At 39.3% G+C, this 24,739-nt stretch overlaps 1 protein-coding gene across 1 annotated transcript in view; it reads left to right on the top strand.

Annotated features, from left to right (window-relative positions):
- Nucleotides 1-23,119, top strand: part of TARS3 (threonyl-tRNA synthetase 3) — a 63,733-nt gene extending 40,614 nt beyond the window's left edge. Inside the window, exons 11-19 of the mRNA XM_040493815.1 lie at nt 2,038-2,204; nt 3,059-3,221; nt 9,061-9,198; nt 12,797-12,874; nt 12,959-13,059; nt 15,584-15,688; nt 19,742-19,814; nt 20,789-20,903; nt 22,171-23,119. Coding sequence (XP_040349749.1) covers nt 2,038-2,204; nt 3,059-3,221; nt 9,061-9,198; nt 12,797-12,874; nt 12,959-13,059; nt 15,584-15,688; nt 19,742-19,814; nt 20,789-20,903; nt 22,171-22,319 — 1,089 coding nt within the window. The 3' untranslated portion in view covers nt 22,320-23,119. The remainder of the gene's footprint in view (nt 1-2,037; nt 2,205-3,058; nt 3,222-9,060; nt 9,199-12,796; nt 12,875-12,958; nt 13,060-15,583; nt 15,689-19,741; nt 19,815-20,788; nt 20,904-22,170) is intronic.
- Nucleotides 23,120-24,739: the final 1,620 nt, after the last annotated feature.

Here is a 24,739-nt window from a genome sequence, read left to right as displayed (position 1 = left end):
CACAGAGCCCAACGCGGGGCTCAAACTCACAAACTGCGAGATCATGACCTAAGCCGAAGTTGGACTCTTAACCAACTGAGCCACCCAGACACCCCTAAGACATACTTTAAAATCATTCCCAAATACATGAATTGCTAACATGAGTAGCAATTGTACCCAGAGTGGTTTAAAAATCGATTCATCATCATCTCTGAGCCAAGCTTTAAACTAGTCTCTAGTAAAAACAAATAAGCAAACACACCAACAGTTCTTCAATTTTGGGGACCTTGTTTAATCTGAATATATAGCGGTATCTGACATAGCCACAAAATAATTAGTGCTATTTGTAATAACCTATACTTTTGTTAAAACTTTCTCATTTAGTAAAAATGAAGGCTAGGTAAAGCAGCTTACTGAATGGCTGACACCCAGCTATCCACGAGTGGCTGAAAAGATGCTCTGCCAAAGAGTAACAAATAGCATCCTTTTAAGTGTTAGTAATTTTAAAATGTCATGTTTCAGACTTTTTTAATTGTGAAAAATATTTTTTTTTACTTCATTAAAATATGGTGGTCTAGATTTGTACCAGGTATTTCTTTTTTTTTTTTTTAAATTTTTTTTTCAACGTTTATTTATTTTTGGGACAGAGAGAGACAGAGCATGAACGGGGGAGGGGCAGAGAGAGAGGGAGACACAGAATCGGAAACAGGGTCCAGGCTCTGAGCCATCAGCCCAGAGCCCGACGCGGGGCTCGAACTCACGGACCGCGAGATCGTGACCTGGCTGAAGTCGGACGCTTAACCGACTGCGCCACCCAGGCGCCCCTGTACCAGGTATTTCTTAAGTGATTAGCAGAGGGTAAGAACCTAGGAAACCAGCAACAAAGGTCATCTGATTGCTATCTGAAGAAACAAAAATTAAAATAAGTACTTCGGTTGACTCTCTTTTCCTGTCCTCAGTGATTGAAGTAGGGAAGCCATTTACAGGGAAGGAGGGAGAAAAGCCAGTTCATGACTTTATAGATTTCAAACACTTCATATGATAAAAATTAAAATTCTCAGCTTCATTTCTATTTAAAACTAAATAGATCAGAGGCACCTGTGTGACTCAGTCAGTTAAGCAACCAATCTGAATTTCAGCTCAGGTTATGATCTCAGTTTGTGGGATCAAGCCCCGTGTTGGGCTCTGACAGCCCCTGTTGCACTGACAGCCTGGAACCTGCTTGGGATTCTCTCTCTCTCTGCTCCTCCCCTGCTCATTGTCTCTCTCTCTCTCTCTCTCTCTCTCTCTCTCTCTCTCTCAAAATAAGTAAATAAACTTTTAAAAATAATGATAAAACTAAATAGATCAAAAGTAAATTTGCATGCAATGTAGCATTCAGGCTTATTGAGTTATGAAATTATTTTACCTCTTCAGTATAGAAAAAATCCTGCTGTTTATCTAGAATATAGCAGGATTTGGGAGTTTGTAGTTATAGAAAGCTTATGTATACATAATAATATAATATATAATAGTATATGATACATATAATAGATGTTTTATGTAATTATATATAATTTCAATTACTAATTTTCAAAGAATTAAAACATGGACTATATGCAGTTGTATAATATAAAATAAAGATACTTAATATGAAAATTATACTGAGAGTACATTAATCTAACCTTCATGACCCAGAGAGTACGACACCTAAAACTGAGGGCACCTTAACCAGGAATTAATATAAGATGCAATCCCAGGGGCGCCTGGGTGGCTCAGTCAGTTGAGCGTCTGGCTTTGGCTCAGGTTGTGATCTCCTGGTTCGTGAGTTCGAGCCCCACGTCGGGCTCTGTGCTGACAGCTGGGAGCCTGGAGCCTGCTTTCGATTCTGTGTCTCCCTCTCTCTCTTTGCTCCTCCCCAGCTTGCACTCTGCCTCTCCCTCTCTCAAAAATAAATAATAAACATTAAAAAAAAAAAAGATGTAATCCTAAGTTAAAAATATTTGCACCTGGTGTTACTTCGTGTGGAATTGTGATCTGTCGTGCCACATTTTAACATTCAACGCATTTATCTTAAAGGAGGAATATCACCAACGTAACTTCACAGAGGTGCTCTCTCCCAACATGTACAACAGCAGGCTTTGGGAAACCTCAGGCCACTGGCAGCATTACAGTGAGAACATGTTTACCTTTGATATTGAAAAGGACACTTTTGCCCTTAAGCCCATGAACTGTCCAGGGCATTGGTGAGTATTAAAAGTGAAGCAAATCTGGGGTGCCTGGGTGGCTTAGTCGGTTAAGCATCTGACTTCAGCTCAGGTAATGATCTCACAGTTCATGGGTTCAAGTTCCGCATCAGGCTCTGTGCTCACAGCTCAGAGCCTGGAGCCTGGTTTGGATTCTGTGTCTTCCTCTCTCTCTCTCTGCCCCTCCCCTGCTTGCACTCTTTCTCTCTCTGTTTCTCAAAAATAAATAAAAATGTTGAAAAAACAATTAGGTTCAGTGCCAAAATAATGGCACATTCCAGATGTTCTTGGAGCCTGAGGGCAGACTGCCCAGCCCTGCCTACAGAAGTGTCCAAGAGGGCTTTACTTAAGAAGTAGCCCTTGAGGGGGCGCCTGGGTGGCTCAGTCGGTTGAGCATCCCACTTTGGCTCAGGTCATGCTCTCATGTTTTGTGAGTTTGAGCCCCGCATTGGGCTCCACACTGACAGTGCGGAGCTTGCTTGGGATTCTCTCTCTCCCTCTCTCTCTCTGCCCCTTCCCTACTCACTCTCTTTGTCTTTCTCCACATGAATAAACTTACACACAAAAAAGTAGACTTTGAAGTAAATTGTACACAGTAAGTGGAAATTCATTGGGTAAATAAGAATATGGAACAGAATTTCTGGAAGAGAGGACAGACAGGGTCCTTTCTCAGAGTACTGCAGTGATATAAATTCAAGGTTCAATAATTCCTAGAATTTGTTTTTAAACTGGTGATCTAAGAACCAGAATAAGGTGTTTACAAGTCTTGAGGCGTCATTGTAACTTATTATTTAGATAATTACTTAATCTTTGCCGTGCTAAGTACAAGCTATGTGTCGTTGCATCTTTTCTAGTTTAATGTTTGCCCATCGTCCGCGATCATGGAGGGAAATGCCTATAAGATTTGCTGATTTTGGAGTTCTTCACAGGAATGAATTGTCGGGAACTTTAAGTGGCTTGACTCGAGTTAGACGCTTCCAGCAGGATGATGCCCACATCTTCTGCACAGTAGAGCAGGTAAACAGTAATACAGGATGAAGCATGGTTGGCATAAATTCAGTGTGTTGCCTTGGACACATCTCTTAGTTTCAGAGTCGCTGTAAAATAAGATCTTTGGTCTTGTCTCTGAAGTCTCCTTCAGATCTAACATTTTGCGATCCTCTAATTTGGGTAACAGATCAGTAATCTCTAGTCATGAAATGTATTATTTTTTTCTTTAAAGTTTCCTCCAGTTTTATTAACTTAAATACACTAAGTGGAATATTTTAAGGGATTTGGTAGAATTTTGTGGTTTTTTGTTTGTTTTTCAACATTGTGTAGAAGTGAGAGTTTACTTTTTCAGGTTTTTAGGTCACTTCAAGTAAAAATTGTCATGAAAAAGGCCACTATCAAATGATTTGACCTAATTGACATTCATAGAACACTTCAACCAATAACAGCAGAGTATACATTCTTTGAAAATGCACACAAATTACCAAGATAGACCATATTCTGGGACTAAATAAATTCTCAACAAACTTAAAGGGATTCAATTCACACAAAATATGTTCTCTGGTCACAGGAGAATTAAAGTAGACATCAGTAACAGAGAGCTATCTGGAAAATCCTCAAATATTTAGAAAGTAAATAACACACTTCTAAATAATACATGGATCAAAGAAGAGATCAAAGAGGAAATTAGAAAGTATTATATATCAAATGAAATGAAATACAATACATCAAAATTTATGGGATGCCATTAAAATGATACTTGGAGGGACATTTGTAGCACTAAATGCCTATATCAGAAATATGTATATCAATGACATCAGCTTCCATTTAATAAACTAAAAAAAACAACAAAAAAACCCAAATTACATCAGAAGTAAATATTAGAAAATAACACAGAAATCAGTGAAATATAAAAAAAGAAAAACAATGAAAATATCAGTAAAAACCAAAGTCTATTTCTCGGAGAAGATCAATAAAATTTATAAACTTTTAGACTGATCAGAAGAAAAAGAGAAGGTACAAATTAAAAATACTAGAAATGAGAGACATGGCATTATTTCAGGTTCTATAGATAGTAAAAGAATACCAAGGCAATATTATGAACAATTTTATACCAGTAAATTTGACAATTTAGATAAAATGGACAAATTTCCTTGAAAGACAAACTACCAAACTTCATTCAAGAAGTAGATAATCTGACTAGCCCTGTGTCTATTAAAGAAGTTGAATTGGAACTGAACAGGCTTTGCACAAAGAAAACTTCAAGCCATTATGGAATCACTGGTGAATTCTACCAAGCACTGGAAGAAAAAATAATACCTATTTTTCACATTCTTGCTGGACGTTAACAAAGACCTCCCACACACCTTATAGTATCAGTGGAGTATCATGTGGGCATAGACTTCCACCCTCATCTGGCAGTAACAAGGTGCCTCCCTGCTTGAGTGGTGTCAGGGAAGGTCTAGTGGAAAGATAGGACTTTTACTACCACCCCACAGTAATGAGGCCACGAACTCAATGTGGTCAGTAATGGCCACAGTAACAAGATACTCCTCCCTGACAAGGTGTTATCAGAGGAAACCTAGTGGAGTACCAGAAATCCCACTGTCACCAGCAGTCATGACCCCCCAGTGGGAAACCTAGATCATCTATTCCCACTTTGCAGTAACCAGGAAGTACTTCATCCTCTAGTTGGAGTGAAGTCTGTGGAAGCCAGCTAAAACAGAAGGTTTAAATAAAATTAAAGGTCTTATACTGCCCAAACTTTAAATTTTATAAATCAAAAGTCAAACATCATGCCAAGAACTAGGAAAATCTCAACTTAATGAAAATGGACAATCTATGAACACTAATGTGGAGATGACAAGGATATTAGCATTATCTCACTAAGATATCTCGTTTAAAGGAGCCATCATAAGAATGCCTTAGCAAGCAATTACAGACACACTTGAAACAAATGATAAAAAAGTTTCAACAAAGAAATAGAAAATCTCAGGAAAGAAATAAGAGATCTAAAGAAGAACCAAATGTAAATCTTATAAGTGAAAAATATAATAACTGAAATAAAATAGTAGATGGATTCATGAGCAGAATGGAGGGGACAGAGAAAAAAAAATCCGTGAACTTGAAGACAACCATGGACATTACCTAGTTTGAACAACAAAGAGAAGAGACTGAAATAAAAATGAACAAAATTTCAGAGACTAGTGGAACTAAAACAAAATGCCTAATATTTATGTTACCAGAGTTCTGGAAGAAGAGGGGAATAAGGATGTAGGTGAAACATACTCAAAGACATAATGGCTGAAACTTCCAACTTTGGCAAAAGACATAAGCCTACAGATTCAAGAAGCTGAGAAAACTCCCAAAAGGATAAACCCAAAGAAATCCACACCAAGGCACATCATAGCCAAATTTCTGAAAACTAATGATAAAGAAAATGTTTGAAAGCAATGGGAGAGTGATCAACATTATCTTTAAGAAAAATTTTTTTTGCACAAAAGGAAATTTTTCATCAAAAACCATGGATGTTAGAAGGAAGTGAACAACACTTTTTAAATGCTGAAAGAACTGTCAACCCAGAATTCTATATCCATAAAAAATACCCTTCAGGAATGAAGGGGAAATCAAAACCTACCTTAAAATAATGGCTCTAGGAAGTACTCTAAGAAAGATAAATATATTTCCCTTTGCCTTTTGAGTTTTCTAAATTATGCTTGATGGTTGAAGCAGAGATTATAACACTGTCTGATATGGTTCTCAGCATATGTATGAAGAAACATCTAAGAAAATTATACTATAAATGGAGTAAAGGGACGTAAGGTTTCTGTACTTGAAGTGATAAAATGATGACATCAGTAAACTGTTATGTAATATCTAGAGAAACCACTGGGGGAAAAATATACACAGATAGATATATGCTAAAAATAGATAAATAAGAATGGAATTCTAAAAAATACTAAATTAGGTGATAGAAAGGCAGGAAAAAGAAAAGAAAAATGAATAATAAGACAGTACAAGAAGGAAACAATATAAACAACGAAAAAGACAAACTTAAGTCCTAACATATTAAATGTAGATGGTTAAAATAATCTATTAAAATGGAAATATAATTTCAAAATTTGTGGGGCACAGCAAAAACAGTGCTAAAAAGTTAATAGCATTAAATACATGTATTATAAAAGAAGAAAAGTCTCAAATCAATATCTAGACTCCCACTGCAAGACCTAGAAAAAAGGAAGGGCAAAATAAACCCAAAATAAGAAGCAATAAATCAATAAAGACAAGAGCAGAAATCAATGAAATTGAAAACAGAAAAACAATGGAAAAATTAATGAGTTAAAAAACTTTTTTAAAAAGATTAACAAAATTGGCAAACTTCCTTCAAGACAAAGAAAGAAAAAAACTGGGAAGACAGAAATTACCAATATCAGGAATCAATAGGGGATATCACTAAAGACCTTGAAGACATCAAAAGCATAATAAATGAATGTAATAAACTACTCTACATAAATCAGCTCAACAACTTATTTGAAATGAGCTTACTCCTTAAAAAGTACAAACTACCATAAAATCACCTGATAGAAATAGATCATTTGAAAAGCTTTGTCACTATTAAAGAAATCGAATTTATAATTTTAAAACTTCCCCAAAAGAAATCTCTAGGCTCAGATTTTTTCACTGAATGCTATTGAACATTTAAAGAAGAATTAGTACCAATTCTGTATACTCTGTTCTGAAATAGAAGAGAAAATACTTCCTAGTTAATTTTATGAAGCTACTTTTAACCAATACCAAAACCAGACAAAACTACAGACTAGTATCCCACATGGATACAGATGTAAAAGTCCTTAACATAATATTAGCAAATAGAATTAAACAATATATAAAAATAATTCCACATCATGAGCAATTGAGGTTTAGCCTCCAGGGATGTGAGGCTGATTCAGTGTCAGAACACCTGTCAATGTAATCCACCATATGACAGGCCCATTCATGGGAATGTAAAATGGTACAATCACTTTCAAAAAGAGTTCACTAGTTTCTTAAAAAGTTAAATGCACACCTCCTGTATGACCCAGCCATCTCACTCCTTTTTTTTTGCCCCCAAGAGAAAAAGAAAGCACACATCCCTACAAAGACTTGAGCACAAACATTTATTGCAGCTTTATCTGAAATAGCCACAATATAGGAATAACCCTAATGCCCAATAATAGGTGGAAATAAAAAGAAACTGTGGTACAATGGAAAACTACTAAACAAGAAGGAATGATGTAGGGGCACCTGGGTGACTCAGTCAGTTAAGTGTCTGGCTCTTGATTTTGGTTCAGGTCATTGTCTCATTGTTCCTGAGATTCAGCCCTGCATTGGGCTCTGTGCTGACAACAGAGCCTGCTTGGGATATTCCCTCCCTCTCTCTCTCTGTCTCTCTCAAAATAAATAAATAAACTTAAAAAAAAAAGGAATGATTTATTGATACGTATAACACAAGTGTATCTATCTCCAAATAATTATTCTGAGTGAAAAAAAGCCAGACAAAAATAGAGCATCTACTGCATGATTCCATGGATAAAACATCTGAAAAATTCAAACTGATCCATAGTGACAAAACGCAGATCCTTGCCTGTCTCCTCTCTCCTAAATGTGTCTGGTTTTGGGGGCAGCTATCCCGTTTGCATTTAAATGTGCCCTCCTTTCCCCACACCCTCACAGCCCCTAGCTCTGATCTCACCACACTCTCTGGGGCCTCAGTTACTTTGTAGGCTCAGCTAGCTGCCAGTTTCACCTGCATCTCAGCTGTCCCTCTGGAGCACCAGATCTCAATCTGACAGGGCCTGGTAGACATGTCTCCCTGGCCATCACAAGCATCCTCACATTTGCCATGTGTAAAATCAGTCCCCGCTTTTGCCTTCACACCACTGCCTCACCCTTCCCTGGTCACTCATTCAGTGGATGCACCAACGTCCTGTCCACTGCCCAGGCCAGGAATCCAGGTGCCCTTTACTTTTTACTCCTCATGTCCAATTAACCATAAGCCCTATTGATAGCTCTCCCTAAATGTATTGTTAATTCCTGAGTAATTTTGTTCATCCATTCCTGAATTTCCAGCACTTGGCACAAATTCCTTGCATTCCAGCTGCTTCTCTTTGGTTCAAACTACCATCATCTCCCTCCTAAATGACCCTACCAGCTTCCCAATGTGCCTGGCTTCTAGTCTTGCCAGTCCACTTCCCATGAAAGGAACCGATGGGATTGTGTTTGTCTCTTGCTGAAGAACCCTTCATTGGTTTCCCATTGCTCTCAGGGTAAAAAGTGCAGACACTACCCTGACTTTGAAGATCCTTAATTTTCTCTGGTCCCTGTCTGCCCCTAGACTGATCACCTACCAACTTCCCTTCTGTGCCGCTCTTCCGTCTCATACACAACGTGGTCCCACAGCAGCTTCCTGGAGCTGCCCTGCCCTAGCCTGCCCCTCTCTCCTCTAGGCCCTCACTCTTAGCATTTCCTCTGCTCCAGAAGCTCCTCCCCCTCGCTTTCCATGGAGAACTCTTACTTATCCTGTTGTCACAGCAGCTTGGCTATCACTCCCTCTGGACAGCCACTCTTCCCCCTTTTGTGTGGCATTGCTCATGGTGAGGTAGCCTTGTCTGGACTGGGAGCTGCTGGTTGCCTGGTCACGCCTGGAGTGCGGTGGGCGTTTCTTGAGTATTTGAGTAAGGAATGGATGAACAACCAAAACAGTGTCATCAGCTGTGTAGTAAAAACATGCCTTATATCTATCTGACATGGAGAATTCTTTTAAATGCCAGAAACTGATTTGATTTGGTGTTAACTATTTAGAACATGTCATTTGCTCTCATTTCAGATTGAAGAAGAAATAAAGGGGTGTTTGCAGTTTTTGCAATCTGTTTACTCAACATTTGGCTTCTCCTTTCAATTAAATTTGTCAACAAGGCCTGAAAACTTCCTAGGAGAAGTAGAGATATGGGATGAAGCTGAAAAGGTAGGGAGAGACAAAGTGCCCCCCTTCATTTCTGTGAGCATGGAAACCACCCGAGTTTCTGCAGGTACCCTGCATGAGGAGGTGACAGTGCTTTGCAACAGAAATGTTTAAATTGGAAGTTACAGGATATGAAGATTGTAGAAGGTGGTTGTCCAGTTTTCTTTGTAACAGTGATAATAACAATACCTCACGTTTGTTTCAAACACTTTTTATTTGTGCTCTTTCAATGTCAGTCACTAATACCAGTTTCCCGTGTTTTTAAAGGAATCCTCTGCTTTGCAGGCACTCTTGGTGTGTGTGCAGCTTATTTTAAGCTATTGCTCATTGATCCATCTTAGTGTGACTCATAGATGTAGATGCACACACCCAATGCTTGAATCTCCTGCAAAGTCACAGCCTCTAGTGCCGTCCTCTGTCGAGAGGCACCCAGAGACTCACATATCACATCTCAGCTTTGGAAAACAAAGATTAAGGAGCTCACCATGCTGCTTATTTTTTCTCACCAAACTTGAAAAGGCTATAGTGTATCTCCTGTGTCAGATTTTACTAGAAATGAATATGGTATTATGGCCAGACACCCCAGGAATGCCTAATCCCTGACCAGCCTTTTGGTCCACCTCTTCATGGAATACTCATAAATGCTTATCACACAAATCTTTAAGGAATAAGAATCAGAGGAGCACTGTATGATAGTGTAACAATTAGTTTTCTATTAGGCACTGAGGCAGGCAGAGACTGGGTAGAAGCAGTTTAGGCTTGAGATCTGATTAGACCCTTCTCCTCCCCACTGCCCCATGCCCATCCTAAATAGACCTTTTTCCATGTCTTTTGCATGGAGGAAGAAAGTCAAATTAGACACCCTGCCCCAGGATGCTGACTCAGTTTACCTGCCTAGCCACATGGAAGTAGGAAGAGGAAATGAGGCCACAAAGCTTGGCTCTGGACTCTTTTTTGCCTAGTTTCAGAGGTTAGCTCCATGAGTGAATTATAGAAATCTTGAAGCATTAAGGTCTGTGAAATGGTGATGATGATTATGATGATGATGATGATAATGGTGATAACACCTACTTCATAAGGTTATGATGGGCTTAAGTGAAATAATTTATATGAGAAGTTTGTCATAGTGCCAGCCACATGTAGGTGTTCAGTAAATGTTAGATGTTCGTTTTATTAATAGTAGTAGTAGTAGTATCATCATCATCATCACTCCATTCATGGAGTGCAGGGGGCTAAAAGGTGGATGGACCAGGTGTGGGCCTGGCACAGGGAGAATGGGTGGGCAGTTCCACCATTGTTTTGCTCTTTTAGCTGACTGATTGTTCCCTTAGGAGATGAGAATCCTTCCACTCTGGGGAATTTCTCTCATGATGTCTACCCCTGATCTGGGAATCAGTGAGATGAATATGTATTTATATATATATTCATATATATATGAAATATACATATATATGATATATATTCATATATAATATATATATTATATATAATATATATTATATATATAATATATATAATATTTCATATATATGAAATTCATATATATAAAATGCTTTGAAAGAGACATTAGTTAAGTCAGCCCCAAGGCCAAATTGTTCCTGGGTCAGCAATTCACCATTACCTTATTTTCTGTCTCAGATTGTGTGTAGTTATGGAACCCAGCAAAGATCACTAGGGAGGTATACAGCATGACCATCAGATGAAAGCTTGCCCAAATAACCAAAATGTCAGGAGCAAAAAATATCCTAGATTGAAATGATGTGAGTCCTGCTTCCTATTAAGTTTCATCAGGAAATCTGTGACCTAAAGGAAATCAACTTTTTCTTGTAGAAATTAAAATCCAAAAGAAATGGGAATTGAATGTTCTATCTCCAAATTTTTAATTTAACCTAAATTCAGCTGTAGAGTTCCCACTCAGATAAGTCTGAAGGGAGTCTGGGCTGATGCTTCAGCAGACCTGGTCTGGCCTCTGCTACTGGAACTTATGTAAATCTACAAGCTCCAGGGAGCTAGAACCACTCCAGATCTCTCCTGCATCCCACTTTTCCAGAGTTTCCAGAGTCACTAAGATCCTTAAGAAACTTACAAGCCCACATCACAGTCCCAAACAAATCAGTATGTGCAGAGCCCAGCACCATACCAGTGTATCAGGAGCCAGAGACTTGGTTTACCTGGAAAAGGAGAATAGAGAACCATCAAGAGAGAGAAGGAGATCTTGATTTTTCCTCTGCCAGGGTGCAGTCAGTGTCCACATATGTGAACTACAATGGTTCAGTCTCCTCTCAGACAGACACTTCCTCCCATACCTTGCATAAACAGAAAGCTTTCTTAGCCTTGGCTATTCCTGTCAGGCCTTATGATTACTGTGTCCTCAGAGGCTCACTGAGGATCAGTGCCACCTGCTTTATGCTCTTCCCCAAAACCTGGCCTTTCTTTCTCCTCCCTGGGAGCTCCCTAACTTCTCCCCATCACTTAGTTGCCTGCTGTAGCAGGGCCTCATTTTTTCTGGGAGGATATTCCAGTGTCTGTTCTCCTTTCAGAAACAGAGTAAGGCTGAGGCTGGCTTGCCAGCCTGTGAAGTGCGTCTGTGGTGGTATCCCTCTCCAGTCCAAAGTAGAATGCAAGCTGCTATAGTAGGATCAGGCCCTTGAGGGAGCCTCCTGGGATCTCAGCCAAGACCAGCACCTGATGCACTCTGACTGAGATCCTGGGGAAGCCTGCTGGGACCCCAGGAGTCAGCTTTGTTGATTACTCTGGCTTTAGCCCCCCAGCATCACCACTGCTTTGACTTCTCTTGGCAGCATTTTACTCCCAGATGTTGCCCCCTTCATGGGCACCAATATCTCAAGGTGTTGACAGGACTTTGGATAGTGGTTTGGTGGTATGCTGGGCAGGGACTTAGGAATGCACAGGTGCTTCTCAAGGAGGCTGGCATAGGGAATAGCCAGAAGACCCAAAGACACTTTTATTAATACTTACGTGTATACCCAATCACCCATAAGTACTGAGGGTCTTCACTACAAGCTACAGTGAAAGAACATATGTGTCAGGCTGAAGATCCAAGTGGGCCTCCTGCTCCCACCCCTGCATAAATCATAAAGGATACCTGTCCCCAGCCACACATATGGCAGTGGAAGAAAAGCAAGAGACCAGTGGTAAGGCCCTTTCCTTTGGCCTTTTTACCCACCTAAACACAGAGTGGATGAAGGAGAAAGATTAAAGCTTTCATGCCTTTTAATGTGTGGAGGCCTCACCTACAAAGAGCTGGGAAGTGTGTGGGCAGGGTGGGCTGCACTGGCAGGAGGGTGAAGTAATCCCTCCCTAAACACTTGCCTGGAATTCACTGAAACAACTTAGTACATTATCTTTTAATTTTCCCAGTTACAGTGTGTATAAGAGCAAGTACCAACTTAATTGTCTTTATGTAGTCCTTGCTCAGTAGTTTATTGGATATAAAACATGCCCAATAAATATATGTTGAGCTAAAATAGAATATAATTAAAATTTGCAATAACTTACTTTTTTGAGCTATGTGGCCAAAAAAAAATGTACAATGAAATGGAAGTTTTAAATGTTCTCTTCTTTAAAAAAAAAAAAATAGCAACTACAAAACAGCTTGGTGGAATTTGGAAAACCATGGAAGATGAACCCTGGAGATGGAGCATTTTATGGCCCTAAAGTAAGTAGACTCTATGCCTCAAAAAGAGTAAAATTTAAAGGAAAAGGAAAAGCTGTCTTTAAGTAAACACCATTTAATTTACAGATTGATATAAAAATCAAGGATGCTATTGGCAGACACCATCAATGTGCTACAATTCAGCTGGACTTCCAACTACCAGTGAGATTTAACCTTACATATGTTAGGTGAGTAATTGAATATGATAAATAATGTAGTACTAATATGCTAATTATTTGTCATTTGAATGTTAGCAATATAAAAATAAACATTAATATACAGGCTAGTAAATGTCTAGTAGTATATCTGCAATATACTCATTTTTTAAAATTATTTTTTAAGTTTTAAAGTCCAGTTAATTAACATAAATGTAATATTAATTTCAGGTGTACAATATGGTGATTCAACACTTCCATACACCTGGTGCTCATCACAAGTGCCCTCAATCCCCCTCACCTATTTAACCCATCCACACACTTCCTTCTGGTAACCATCAGTTTGTTCTCTATAGTTGAGAGTATGTTTCTTGATTTGCCTCTCTCTCTTTCCCCCACCTTTGTTCATTTGTTTTGTTTTTTAAATTCTGCATATGAGTGAAATCATATGGCACTTGTCTTTCTCTGACTGACTTATTTTGCTTAGCATAATACTCTCCAGCTCTATCCATGTCATTGCAAATGGCAAGATTTCATTCTTTTTTATAGATGAATAATATTCTATTGTGTGATTTTTTTTTTTCTTTATCCATTCATTGATTGATGGACACTTGGGCTGTTTCCATAATTTGGCTATTGTAGGTAATGCTTCTGTAAATGTCAGGTTGCATGTATCCCTTTGAATTAGTATTTTTGTCTTTTGGGGGTAAATACCTAATAGTCTGATTGCTGGATTGTAGAGTAGTTCTGTTTTTACCTTTTTGAAGAAACTCCGTACTGTTTGCCAGAGTGGCTGTACTAGTTTTCATTCCCACCAACAGTACAAGAGGGTTCCCTTTTCTCCACATCACCAACACCAATTGTTTCCTGTGTTATTGATTTTACCCATTCTGACAGGTGTGAGGTGATATCTCATTGTAGTTTTGATTTGCATTTCCCTGATGGTAAGTGATGTTGAACATCTTTTTATGTATCTGTTTGCCATCTGGATGTCTTCTTTTGGAAAAATGCCCATTCATGTCTTCTGCCCATTTTTAAATTGGATTATTTGGGGAGTTTTTTGTGTTGAGTTTTAGAAGTTCTTTATATATTTTGGGTACTAACCCTTTATTGGATATGTCATTTACAAATATCTTCTCTCATTCTGTAGGTTGTCTTGTAGTTTTGTTGATTGTTTCTTTCACTGTGCAGAAGCTTTTTATTTTGATGCTGTCCCAATACTTTATTTTTGCTTTCATTTCCCTTGCCACAGGAGACCTATCTGGTAAAAAGTCTAATACCAATGTCACAGAAGTTACTGCCTGTGTTCCCTTCTAGGATTTTTATGGTTTCAGGTCTCACATTTAGGTTTTTAATCTGTTTTGAATTTATTTTTGTGTATAGTGTAAGAAAGCAGTCCAGTTTCACTCTTTTGCATGTAGCTGTCCAGTTTTCCCAATACCATTTGTTGAAAAGACTGTCTTTTTCCCATTGGATGTTATTCCCAGCTTTGTTGAAAATTAATTGACCGTATAATTGTGGGTTCATTTCTGGGTTTTCTGTTATGTTCTGTTAATCTGTGTGTCTATTTTTGTGCCAGTACCATACTGTTTTGATTATTACAGTTTTGTGATAAAACTTAAAGTCTGGAACTGTGATGCCACCAGCTTTGCTTTTCTTTTTCAAGATTGCATTGGCTATTCAGGGTCTTTTGTGGTTCCATACAATTTTAGGATTGTTTTTCTAGCTCTGTGAAAAATGCTGTTGGTATTTTGATAGAGAGTGCATTAAATATGCAGACTGCTTTGGGTAGTAAAGCCATTTTAACAGTATTTGTTCTTCCAATCCATGATCGTGGAACGTCTTTGCATTTCTTTGTGTCTTCTTCAGTTTCTTTCATCAGTATTTTATAGTTTTAAGAGTACAGGTCTTTCACCTCTTTGGTTAAGTTTATTCTTAGGTATCTTATTGTTTTTGATGCAACTGTAAATGGGGCTCATACCTTAGTTTCTCCTTCTGCTGCTTCATTATTGATGTATAGAAATGCAACAGATATCTGTACATTGATTTTGTATCCTGTGACTTTACTAAATATATTATCAGTTTTTACTATTATATTATCAGTTCTAGCAGGTTTTTCATGGTGCCTTTCAGGTCTATATATAATATCACGTCAACTGTAGAAATCCATTTTCCTTATTTCTTCATTGTCTTTGACAACTGTTCAATATAGTACTGGTGGAGTAAGCCATGGTTCAAAATCAAGTTAATTTTTAAAAATTATGATTTGCAAGATTGCTTGTAAACTGATATCAGCCAGTAGTTTAGAATAAAAATAATAAGTTGACTTATAATGGAAATAGTGATCTATTATAATTTTGCTTTTTCCTACATTATGTACTTTATTTCCCTTTGGTTTGTATTATTATTTCTAATAAGTGGCACATTATAGGCTTAAAGATGATTTATGAGGAAATCGTTGTTTTACCTAGTTCAGGAAAATAACTTTTAAATATAAGAAGATAAAGTTATTACTGAATCTTAAGAAAATACATAAATGTATAATTTTCATTTTTAGTAAGGATGGAGATGATAAGAAGAACCCTGTGATCATTCATCGAGCCATTTTGGGATCAGTGGAAAGAATGATAGCCATTCTCTCAGAAAACTATGGGGGGAAATGGTAAGTGATATGGAGAAAAAAAAGCTATATGTCTATTAATCTTTTTTAAAAAAGTTTATTTATTTATTTTGCAAGAGGCAGAGATTGTGAGGGGGTAGGAGCAGAGAGAGAGGAAGAGAGAATCCCAAGCAGGCTCCGCATGCCAGCACAGAGCCTGACACAGGGCTCGAAGTCACAAAACCATGAGATCATGACCTGAACTGAAACCAAGAGTCAGATACTTAACCGACTGAGCTACTCAGGCGCCTTTTATTCTTAAATATCATGTCTAACAAGATAAGATTACTATGAAAAAAATGGTGGCTCCTGCCTTATAATTAGCAAGTATCCAAACAGCAAGTAATCAATTCTTATTGAATCTTCCAGATCAGGAAACCAAAACAAAGAAAACAAAGGCACAATGACTTAAAACTGCATCATTTGCCTTTTTTGGAACTCAGTAGAATTAAAGAGTTATCTTTATCAATTCCAAGCCCTTCAAAGATCTAGTTGCATCTGGACACTGAGATTACCACCTCTTGCTGTATGACCATCCCTCCTTCAGTCCATGTTGTTTACCTAATGGGGGCGCCCAGTCAGCATTAGAAGAAAAACATTTAAACCTGGTTCACAAATGGCTCTGAACAATACTTTGGCACAAACCTAATGAGACCAGACAGCTACTGTAGCCCGGTGCCACTTAGGGATGACATGTGGAAGGGAAATGCCCTCAAGTGCAGGAATTTGAGTGGTACATCTCTTAGTCCTCTTCCTCTGGAAGGAAAAATGGCCAGAGGTATGGGTTTCCACTGATGCATAGGCTCTGGTTACTGCTCTGGCCACAAGGTCAGAGACTTAGAAGTAATTGGATTGGAAAATAGATGACAAGTAGATTTAGGGGAGAGGAATGTGGATATTTGCTCAGAATAGGCCATGAAGTTGGTGGTGCCCAGTCCAAACCTGAGGAGTTTAATATTCAAATATAGAGGACCCATTCTGTGGTTACCATCAGCTTCCATCTTCCCCTAGTGACCACTCGGTGGTTCATGAATGAAGCGGCCACTAGGGGATATGGGTTCAACAACACGAGCCTCACCAAGTTCCGTCTGGCTATGCCTCTTCCGAGGACTCAATCTGCCATCAGTAGTGATCAATCCTGATCGCCGGTATGGAACCATAACCCAGGGGAAAAGTCAGCTTTCTGGATCCTTTTCATCATACAAGGACCAGTGACTTCTCCTTGCTGGCAAAGATACCAACTCTGGATTTTGCTTAGCTCTTCTTTCCTGCCATACCTCTGACAACAGCACCATGTAAATACTTACTGAGCCTTGACTGTCAGAAACACAATAATCCTTCTGACCATGGAAGTAATTTTTTAGCAAAAGAAGTAAGTCACTGAGCTGAATTGTGGGATTTGCTACTAGGGAATTGCCATATCAGCAGTCAAGGCACCAGCTGGCAGACGACATGTCTTGTGATGGCATGTCCTATGGCATGTGGAAATGCTACAGCCCAGCAACCACATGGGACATCTTTGCCTCCCATCTTATGTTTAAGAAATTAGGAGCACCTGGGTGGATCAGTCAGTTAAGCATCTGACTTCAGCTCAGGTCATGGTCTCACAATTCATGAGTTCAAGCCCCACATCCAGCTCTCTACTCTCAGTACAGAGCCCACTTCGGATCCTCGGTCCCCTTCTATCTGCACCTCCTCTCTCTCTCTCTCTCTCTCTCTCTCTCTCTCTCTCTCTCTCTTTCTCTCTCTTTCAAAAATAAATAAACTTAAAAAAAAAAAGAAATTGAGATCTGCTCTTAGAGCTTAGTTCTATTTTAGTCCTGTTCTGCTGTCACTGGGCACAGTCCCACCATTGACACTGGGCCCTGGATGCTACAGCTGGCGTCACTGCCTCAGGTCCCTCCCAAAGCTCCATGTCTCTGCATCACCCTTGCCAGAACTGATTCCCTATAGTACCTCCCTCCATGTGCCACTCTGTCCCAAATCAACATGCCATGCCTGCACATGCCAGGTCATAGGCCTGGACTCTAACATGTCTAGGGAAGCTGGGAAAGCAAATTTCTGAGCAGGCAGTACAAGGTGGGAAATTTTCCAAGCAGAGAGCTCATCCAAAGATCCTGGGAAGCCAGAGTCTGTGTATATCCCTGAGGTTTTATTTGTGACCTTAGAGAAATGTACTTAGGTATCATGGGGTGTCCAAGCTGTTGAAGTTACAGATAAGCCAAAAACATAGATATGAGTATGCACGCTACCTAAGTATGAGTTAACATGTCGATATTTCTTTCCAGTTGATTGTTTTAAATAGTTTTAATGTAGGTGGGAGATGGTGGTGTCTTGCTCTCAAGTAGTGGTGGTGAAAAGAACTAGTGGAATCAGGAGATGGTGCCATGCACTCAGTGTGCTGTCCTGCATTGCCCAGACTCAGGGCACAGGCTCTTCAGCTCATCAGTCAAGAGTTCAAGACACGTGCCAGAGTTGCGGTGAAAACCTCCCCAAGATCTCACAATAGCAATGGTTAAAATGTGGCTCCCCTGGGGACAGGGTGGGGACAGAGCTGTCTTTCTGTGTTTTATCATATGTATTATTGCTTTATCATACATGTTACTTTGCTTTTGTAATTTAAGAATAAATATATAAATGTGTATGTTCATAAAGTGCCACCAGCTAATAGTCCCCACTGCATTTACTTTCCCCTTCAAACAAAATACTGATGAAGAAATATTTCCCACAATAAACAATACTTAGGGGCGCCTGGGTGGCTCAGTCGGTTAAGCATCCGACTTCAGCTCAGGTCATGATCTCGCGGTCCGTGAGTTCGAGCCCCGCGTCAGGCTCTGTGCTGACAGCTCAGAGCCTGGAGCCTGTTTCAGATTCTGTGTCTCCCTCTCTTTCTGACCCTCCCCCGTTCATGCTGTCTCTCCCTGTCTCAAAAATAAATAAATGTTAAAAAAAAAAACCAACAATACTTATACCCAACTTCCTATATACATATATATACACACACACACATATATATGTGTATATATATGTATATATATGTGTGTGTATATATATATGTATACATACACATACACATATATGTATAATATATATATTTTTATTTCACTTTGAGATCATTATAGATTTATAGGTAGTGGTAAGAAGTAATAAGAAAGGTCCAGCATACCCTTTCCCCAGTTTCCCCAATGGTAACATCTTACAAAACTGTACAGTATCATGACCAGGAAATTGACTTTGATGCAGTCCACCAGCCTTATTTAGTTATTTAGGTCTTCCCAGTTTATGTGCATTTGTGTGCATGTGTGTGTTTAGTTCTATAAAATTTTATCAGGGTACCCAGCATCAGTCAAGATATAAGACAATTCTGTTATTTATGAGGATTCCTTGTGCTACCAATTTATTGTTCCATACCTTCTCCCCCACCCCCTTCATCATCCTGTGACAGCCACTCATCTGTTCTCCAAAATCTCCATGATTTTGTCATTCCAAGAATGTTACATAAATGGAATCATACAGTGTGCAAACGTGTGGGGTTGGCTTTATTCATGCACTGGAGTTCCCTTGAGATCCATCCAACTTGTTTCAAGTATCAGTGGTTGGTCCCCTTTTATTGCTGGTAGTGTTCCATGGTGTGGAGGCACCCATGTGACCATTCATCCACTGAAAGAAATTTGGAGTGTTTCCAGTTTGGGGCTATTCTAAGCAAAATTGCCATGGACATTAGTGGGAAGGTTTCTGGGTGAACATGTTTCCATTTCTCTTGGGTGAGGGCCTGGGAGTGCAGTTGTCCAGTGGTACAATAAGTGATGGTTAGTCCTTCCTCCCAGCTGCTGCCCTGTTCTTCCCTCCCTGTCCTACCATAATCCCTAGCTTCTCCTCTTGTCTACGCTGTTCCTTTTTAGCTCTCTGTATGGTTTAGTTTACTTCCATACCACTCTACTGAATCTGCTCTCTCGTGAAGTCTTACTTATAAAGAAAATCTTTGGTTATTTTTTAAATCACATAATAGATGATCATCATTAGATTTTGAAAATATATATTTTATATATTTTTCAGGCCTTTCTGGCTATCTCCTCGTCAGGTAATGGTCATCCCTGTGGGGCCAACTTGTGAAAACTATGCACTTCAGGTAAAATCAGAGACAATATAAAGTACATAATAATCTCGGCATGTAGTCTGTGAAGGTTATTGACTTGGAATATTATTCATACCTTAAAATACTGCATAAATAATACAATACTTAAACCACTCACATTTTCAGTAATTGAAAGTAACATCTGAATCATGTCTGTATAGCTGGATTAAAACTATTTTATTAATGTTTTTGAGATTGGGATTTTATTTTTATTTTTGTGTTTTTGAGAGAGACAGAGGGTGAGCACGTGGGGTGGGGGGAGGGGCAGAGGAAGAGAGAATCTTAAACCGGCTACATGCCCAGCATAGATCCTGACTCGGGGCTCAATCTCATGACCATGAGATCATGATCTGAGCTGAAATCAAGAGTCAGAGGCTCAACCAAGCCACCCAGGCACCCCAAGAAATTGGGATTTTAATACATCTCTCATACTTAAATTATTCTTTTCCACATGGCTCTGTTAAGGAAGATACTTATGTTATCTATTGCCACATAACAGTTAACTCCAAACCTTAGCAGCCTGAGACAACATTTATTATCTCATAGTTTCTGAGAGTCAGAACCTGGGAGCAGCTTCACTGGGCGATTCTGGCTCAGTGCCCCTCACAAGGATGCCAGTGGTGCTGTCAGCCAGCCAGGGCTGCAGCCTTGTGGCTCAATCACATCATTGTTGGAGGCTTCAGTTCCTCACCACATGGGCTTTTCCAAAGGTTTCCTGAATTTCCTCCCAACATGGCAGCTGGTTTCCCCAGAGGGAGTGATGTTAAAGATGTGGGAGCTGAAGTCTTTTAACCTCCAAAGTGACACACCCTCACTTCTGCCCTTCTCTGTGGTCACATCGAGCAACCTGGTACAAGGTGGAGGAGGTGACGCAAGGTGTGAATGCAAAAGGCGAGGATCCCGTGGGTCCTCTCGGAGGCTGGCTACCACAAATATTGTAATAATGAAAGTGTTTCATTTTCTTGTAGGTATCCAATGCATTTTTTGAAGAAGGATTCATGACCGACGTTGACTTAGATCATAGTTGTACACTAAATAAGAAAATACGAAATGCGCAGCTGGCTCAGTATAATTTCATTTTGGGTAACTTAAGTTTAAATTTTATCAAATGCTTGTTTTTTCACTCTAATTCTAAAAAACAAAATGGTATAACTATGTGAATATAGTATAACTACATGAGTATGGTATAACTATGTGATTAAGACAGTTTGATTGTTACGTATGCACCAAGAACAGTCCATGGTGTTCTTGGTTAGTTGTTAGTATTACTAGCAGTAGCTAATATCGCAAACCAACAACAACAAAAAAATGTGAAAATGATTGCATCAGTAAAATTACGCTCTTTGTGTGTCAGCCATGTGACAGGCCTCAAATATTCTCCTTTGCTTTTCTGACTTATTACAAATCTTTGGGATTACTAATGAGTGGGAGAGAGTCCAAATTTAAGATGATCAAAAGAAAAGAATTGAAGTGAAAAAGTGTCCTGAAGGCATATGAGTACTTGGATGAGCATCTAAAATTTTGACTTTAAAATGAGTCAGAAATCAAGAGAAACTGATATCATATTCCTCCAGGCATGATACTGTTATCTCCAGTTAAGTTGAAAGATTCTGTAGAAGGTAAAGTAAATACACATAGTGTTGTCCTATCAGCCATTTGTCATTGAAAGTATTTGTGTAGTAGGTATTGTGATGTTTCAGTCAGGCTCCTTCTGGTGACAGAACTCTCACAATGACTTAGACAAAGACAGAATTTATTTGGAAGTGTAATGAAGTATCTCATGACATGGAAGGTAGAATTAAATAGCCAAACCATTAGAAGAGTAATTGGAGCAAGCTGGTCAACTAAATCTCTTCATTTCTGGCCCCTACTTTGCTCTGGTTCTTTATGTTTTTCTTGAATATCTACTTTATTCCCCTTAACTGGTGACCTGTTTCTTCCTTCTACATGACAAGAAACATGCCAGCAGATTCTGGCATCATCCCGCTAAGGGGCACTAGAGAGAAACTCTTTTTACCTACATTTCTGAAAATTCTGGTTGTCTGGTTGGGCATGGGTCTGGTGCCTCCCCAGATGCCATATGGAGTCAGGGGGTCTGTAAGATCTCCCTGTTCTGATTTGTACCCTAAGACCACAATATATGTTCTTGCAAGTGGACAATAAGGAGAAGGGGTTAGAAGTCATTCCTCTTTGAAGGGTTTACTATCAGACGATGACCTCATGGTCATTAGACTGGTAATTAGTGATTAATACTGAAGAAGAACTCAATAAGATGTGTCATGTGACTGTTGACTTAATATTTATTATATCATTTATTTAAAATAGGTTTATTTCCCTTTCTTTTCCACAGTGGTTGGAGAAAAGGAAAAGACGAATAATGCTGTAAATGTTCGAACAAGAGACAACAAAATTCATGGAGAGATTTCTGTAACTTCTGCCATTGATAAATTGAAGACTCTCAAGAAATCACGTACACTAAATGCTGAGGAAGACTTTTGAAATTCTTCCTTGTTCTTGCTTCCATGTAACCTTGTTTTGAACCCTAAAAATGCATTTTTCTTAATTATCTTTAGTACTTCTGAGAACTTTTGACCCACTGATGGGCTCAGTGAGAAAGGATACAATGAATGAGTAGCTGATATTAAAAGTTTAATTCTTTAATGTCTCTGAAGCTAGTAAGAGGACAAGCTTGGGAAATTCTTAATTTCCTAAATGCCTTGAAAGACTTAAATGGGAAAATATTATTCATTGAAAGAGGGGAAATACTGGGATATGAAGATTATGAGATATTATTGCTGAGACTGGGTTTTCAAACAATAGGCTTCAAATAAAAATCTGCAAAGCTTTTTTAAATATAAGGGAAAATCTTATTTTCTAGTAACATTACACCTCAGGTATTTTTATGGTTGTTCTTACTAAAGTTCACACTGAAACTTTATCTCCAAAATTGGAATCATCACTTAACTAACCAACAACCTCAAAACAAGAAGCTAGTACTAAATACTGGATTACTGACCAAGGACTCTGAACCTCAAATTCAGTGTTGTGGAATCTACTGTTGTTTGCAGTATAGGTTAAGAGTTGCTGTTTGAATGCTTCTAATTGACAATCGAGCCTTATTCATCTGTAGAAAAAATAAATTCCTATATAAAATGCAGCACACAGTGTTTCCAGTATTTCAGCCATTGGCTTATAAGTAAGCAGCTCCCCTAGAGTTAAATTGCTTTTTTGATGAGATGACGCATTACTGATTAACACGTTCGGTTAACCTTAAAAATAAAACTGTCAGTTATTTTTTATAAGTTAATTTTTGAGAGAGAGACAGACAGAGTGCAAGCAGTGGGGGGAGGGACAGAGAGAGAGGGAGACACAGAATCTGAAGTGGGCTCCAGGCTCTAAGCTGTCAGCACAGAGCCTGAGGTGGGGCTCGAACTCAACGGAGTGTGAGATCATGACCTGAGCCCAAGTTGGACGCTTAACTGACTGAGTCATCCAGGTGCCCCAAAACTGTCAGCTATTTTATCAGCAGAAATGGATTCTTTCGGGAATAGCAGATAATTATAATTTGGGACAGGTTAGCTATGGCAAAACCATACACAGGAGAGAGGGCTGTTTTTTTATAGAGCAAAGGTGGGAGGCGGAATTGGGAAGGACTGCTATGATCAAAAAGTCCATTGGAGTAAACTGGGAGCTTCAACTGTAGTGGCTTTTCTTTAGTGAGTTGTGACTGCTTCTCATTGGCGGGGCTGTTGCAGCAAAGAGAAAATCTTCCTCTTGCTGGGGTAGCAAAGTATAGGCTCTTCCTGTTGGGAATGCAAGGTGCCTCTCTTGCAGTTGGGTGTGTAGTCCATTAGGAGTGGTAGGGCATAAGAGCTGGCCCTTCTGGCCTCCTGACTCCATCTTAAATACAGTTTCCTTTAGTCAGTTTCACAATGTAAATGGAGTTTTGCTTTTAACTGAGAGGAATACCTTACTGCTCAGAACAGGATTGAAATAGCTTTATGCCAATAGAGAATTTAGCTACCGATCAAGAAGTATTTATTGGGTGCTTATTTGGCTAGGTGCTGTGCAATTCAAAATAAATTGAAGACATGCTCTCTCTCTCTTCTCAACACATTTATTATTTAGCATCCTGAACAGTTAATAAACAAAACTGCATTTTATATCAAACCTGTATAGTGCTAAAAGGTATGCAAATTGTGTGATATAATTTTTAGGGTAATATTTATTAAGGTCTTATTGTGTGCCAGCCACCATTCAATATACTCTTTTCATTCATCCAAACTGGCTAGTGAGGGAATGGGGAGTCAGGAGACCCCCAAAAGAATTTCGGGCCAGGTGGGTGGAAAAGGGGAACGCAGGTCAGCAACACAGGACAAAGAATAGTGTGACAAAAATAGGTACAGTCTGCCTTATGAGCACGCAGGGAGCCAGAGTCCTGGGGTTCAGCTCCCCTCCCCAAGGCTGGCCTTCACCAGGGAGGGGCTCATGCTTTGGACCCTCCTTTCACATCCCAGGGTTCTTGTCCCAGTGCTTCTGGACCTGAATACTTGACAGGTATACTTACTGTCCTCTCCCAGGCTCTGAGGAACTTTCTGGAAGTAATGTATGTCTTTAAGGAGTTGGCTAGTGATGAAACCAACAGCTGACCAGAGAGAGATGCTAGCTGGGCACTGATCAGGTCGGCAACACAGGGAATGGGGGTCCTTTTGGGGCTGCCTGCCACACCCTGGGGGTCACTTCCCCAACTGGGTTTGTGCCACAGTTTCTTCATCTGTCAATAAGTACCTTTTAAGTATGAAATCAAACACATCATCAAAACCTTCGCAGAGTACCGAGCACAAAGCAGTTTTCAACCTCACAGCCAGCCCATATAAATGGTGGCCAACTTCCCAAATTTGCCCGCCTCTGATTGCAGT

Source organism: Herpailurus yagouaroundi, unplaced genomic scaffold (assembly GCF_014898765.1).
Source record: "Herpailurus yagouaroundi ecotype Mexico unplaced genomic scaffold, PumYag 185, whole genome shotgun sequence".
Classification (NCBI taxonomy): domain Eukaryota; kingdom Metazoa; phylum Chordata; class Mammalia; order Carnivora; family Felidae; genus Herpailurus; species Herpailurus yagouaroundi.
Note: the sequence above shows the minus strand (reverse complement) of the source record. Positions and strands in the feature narration are given on the sequence as shown.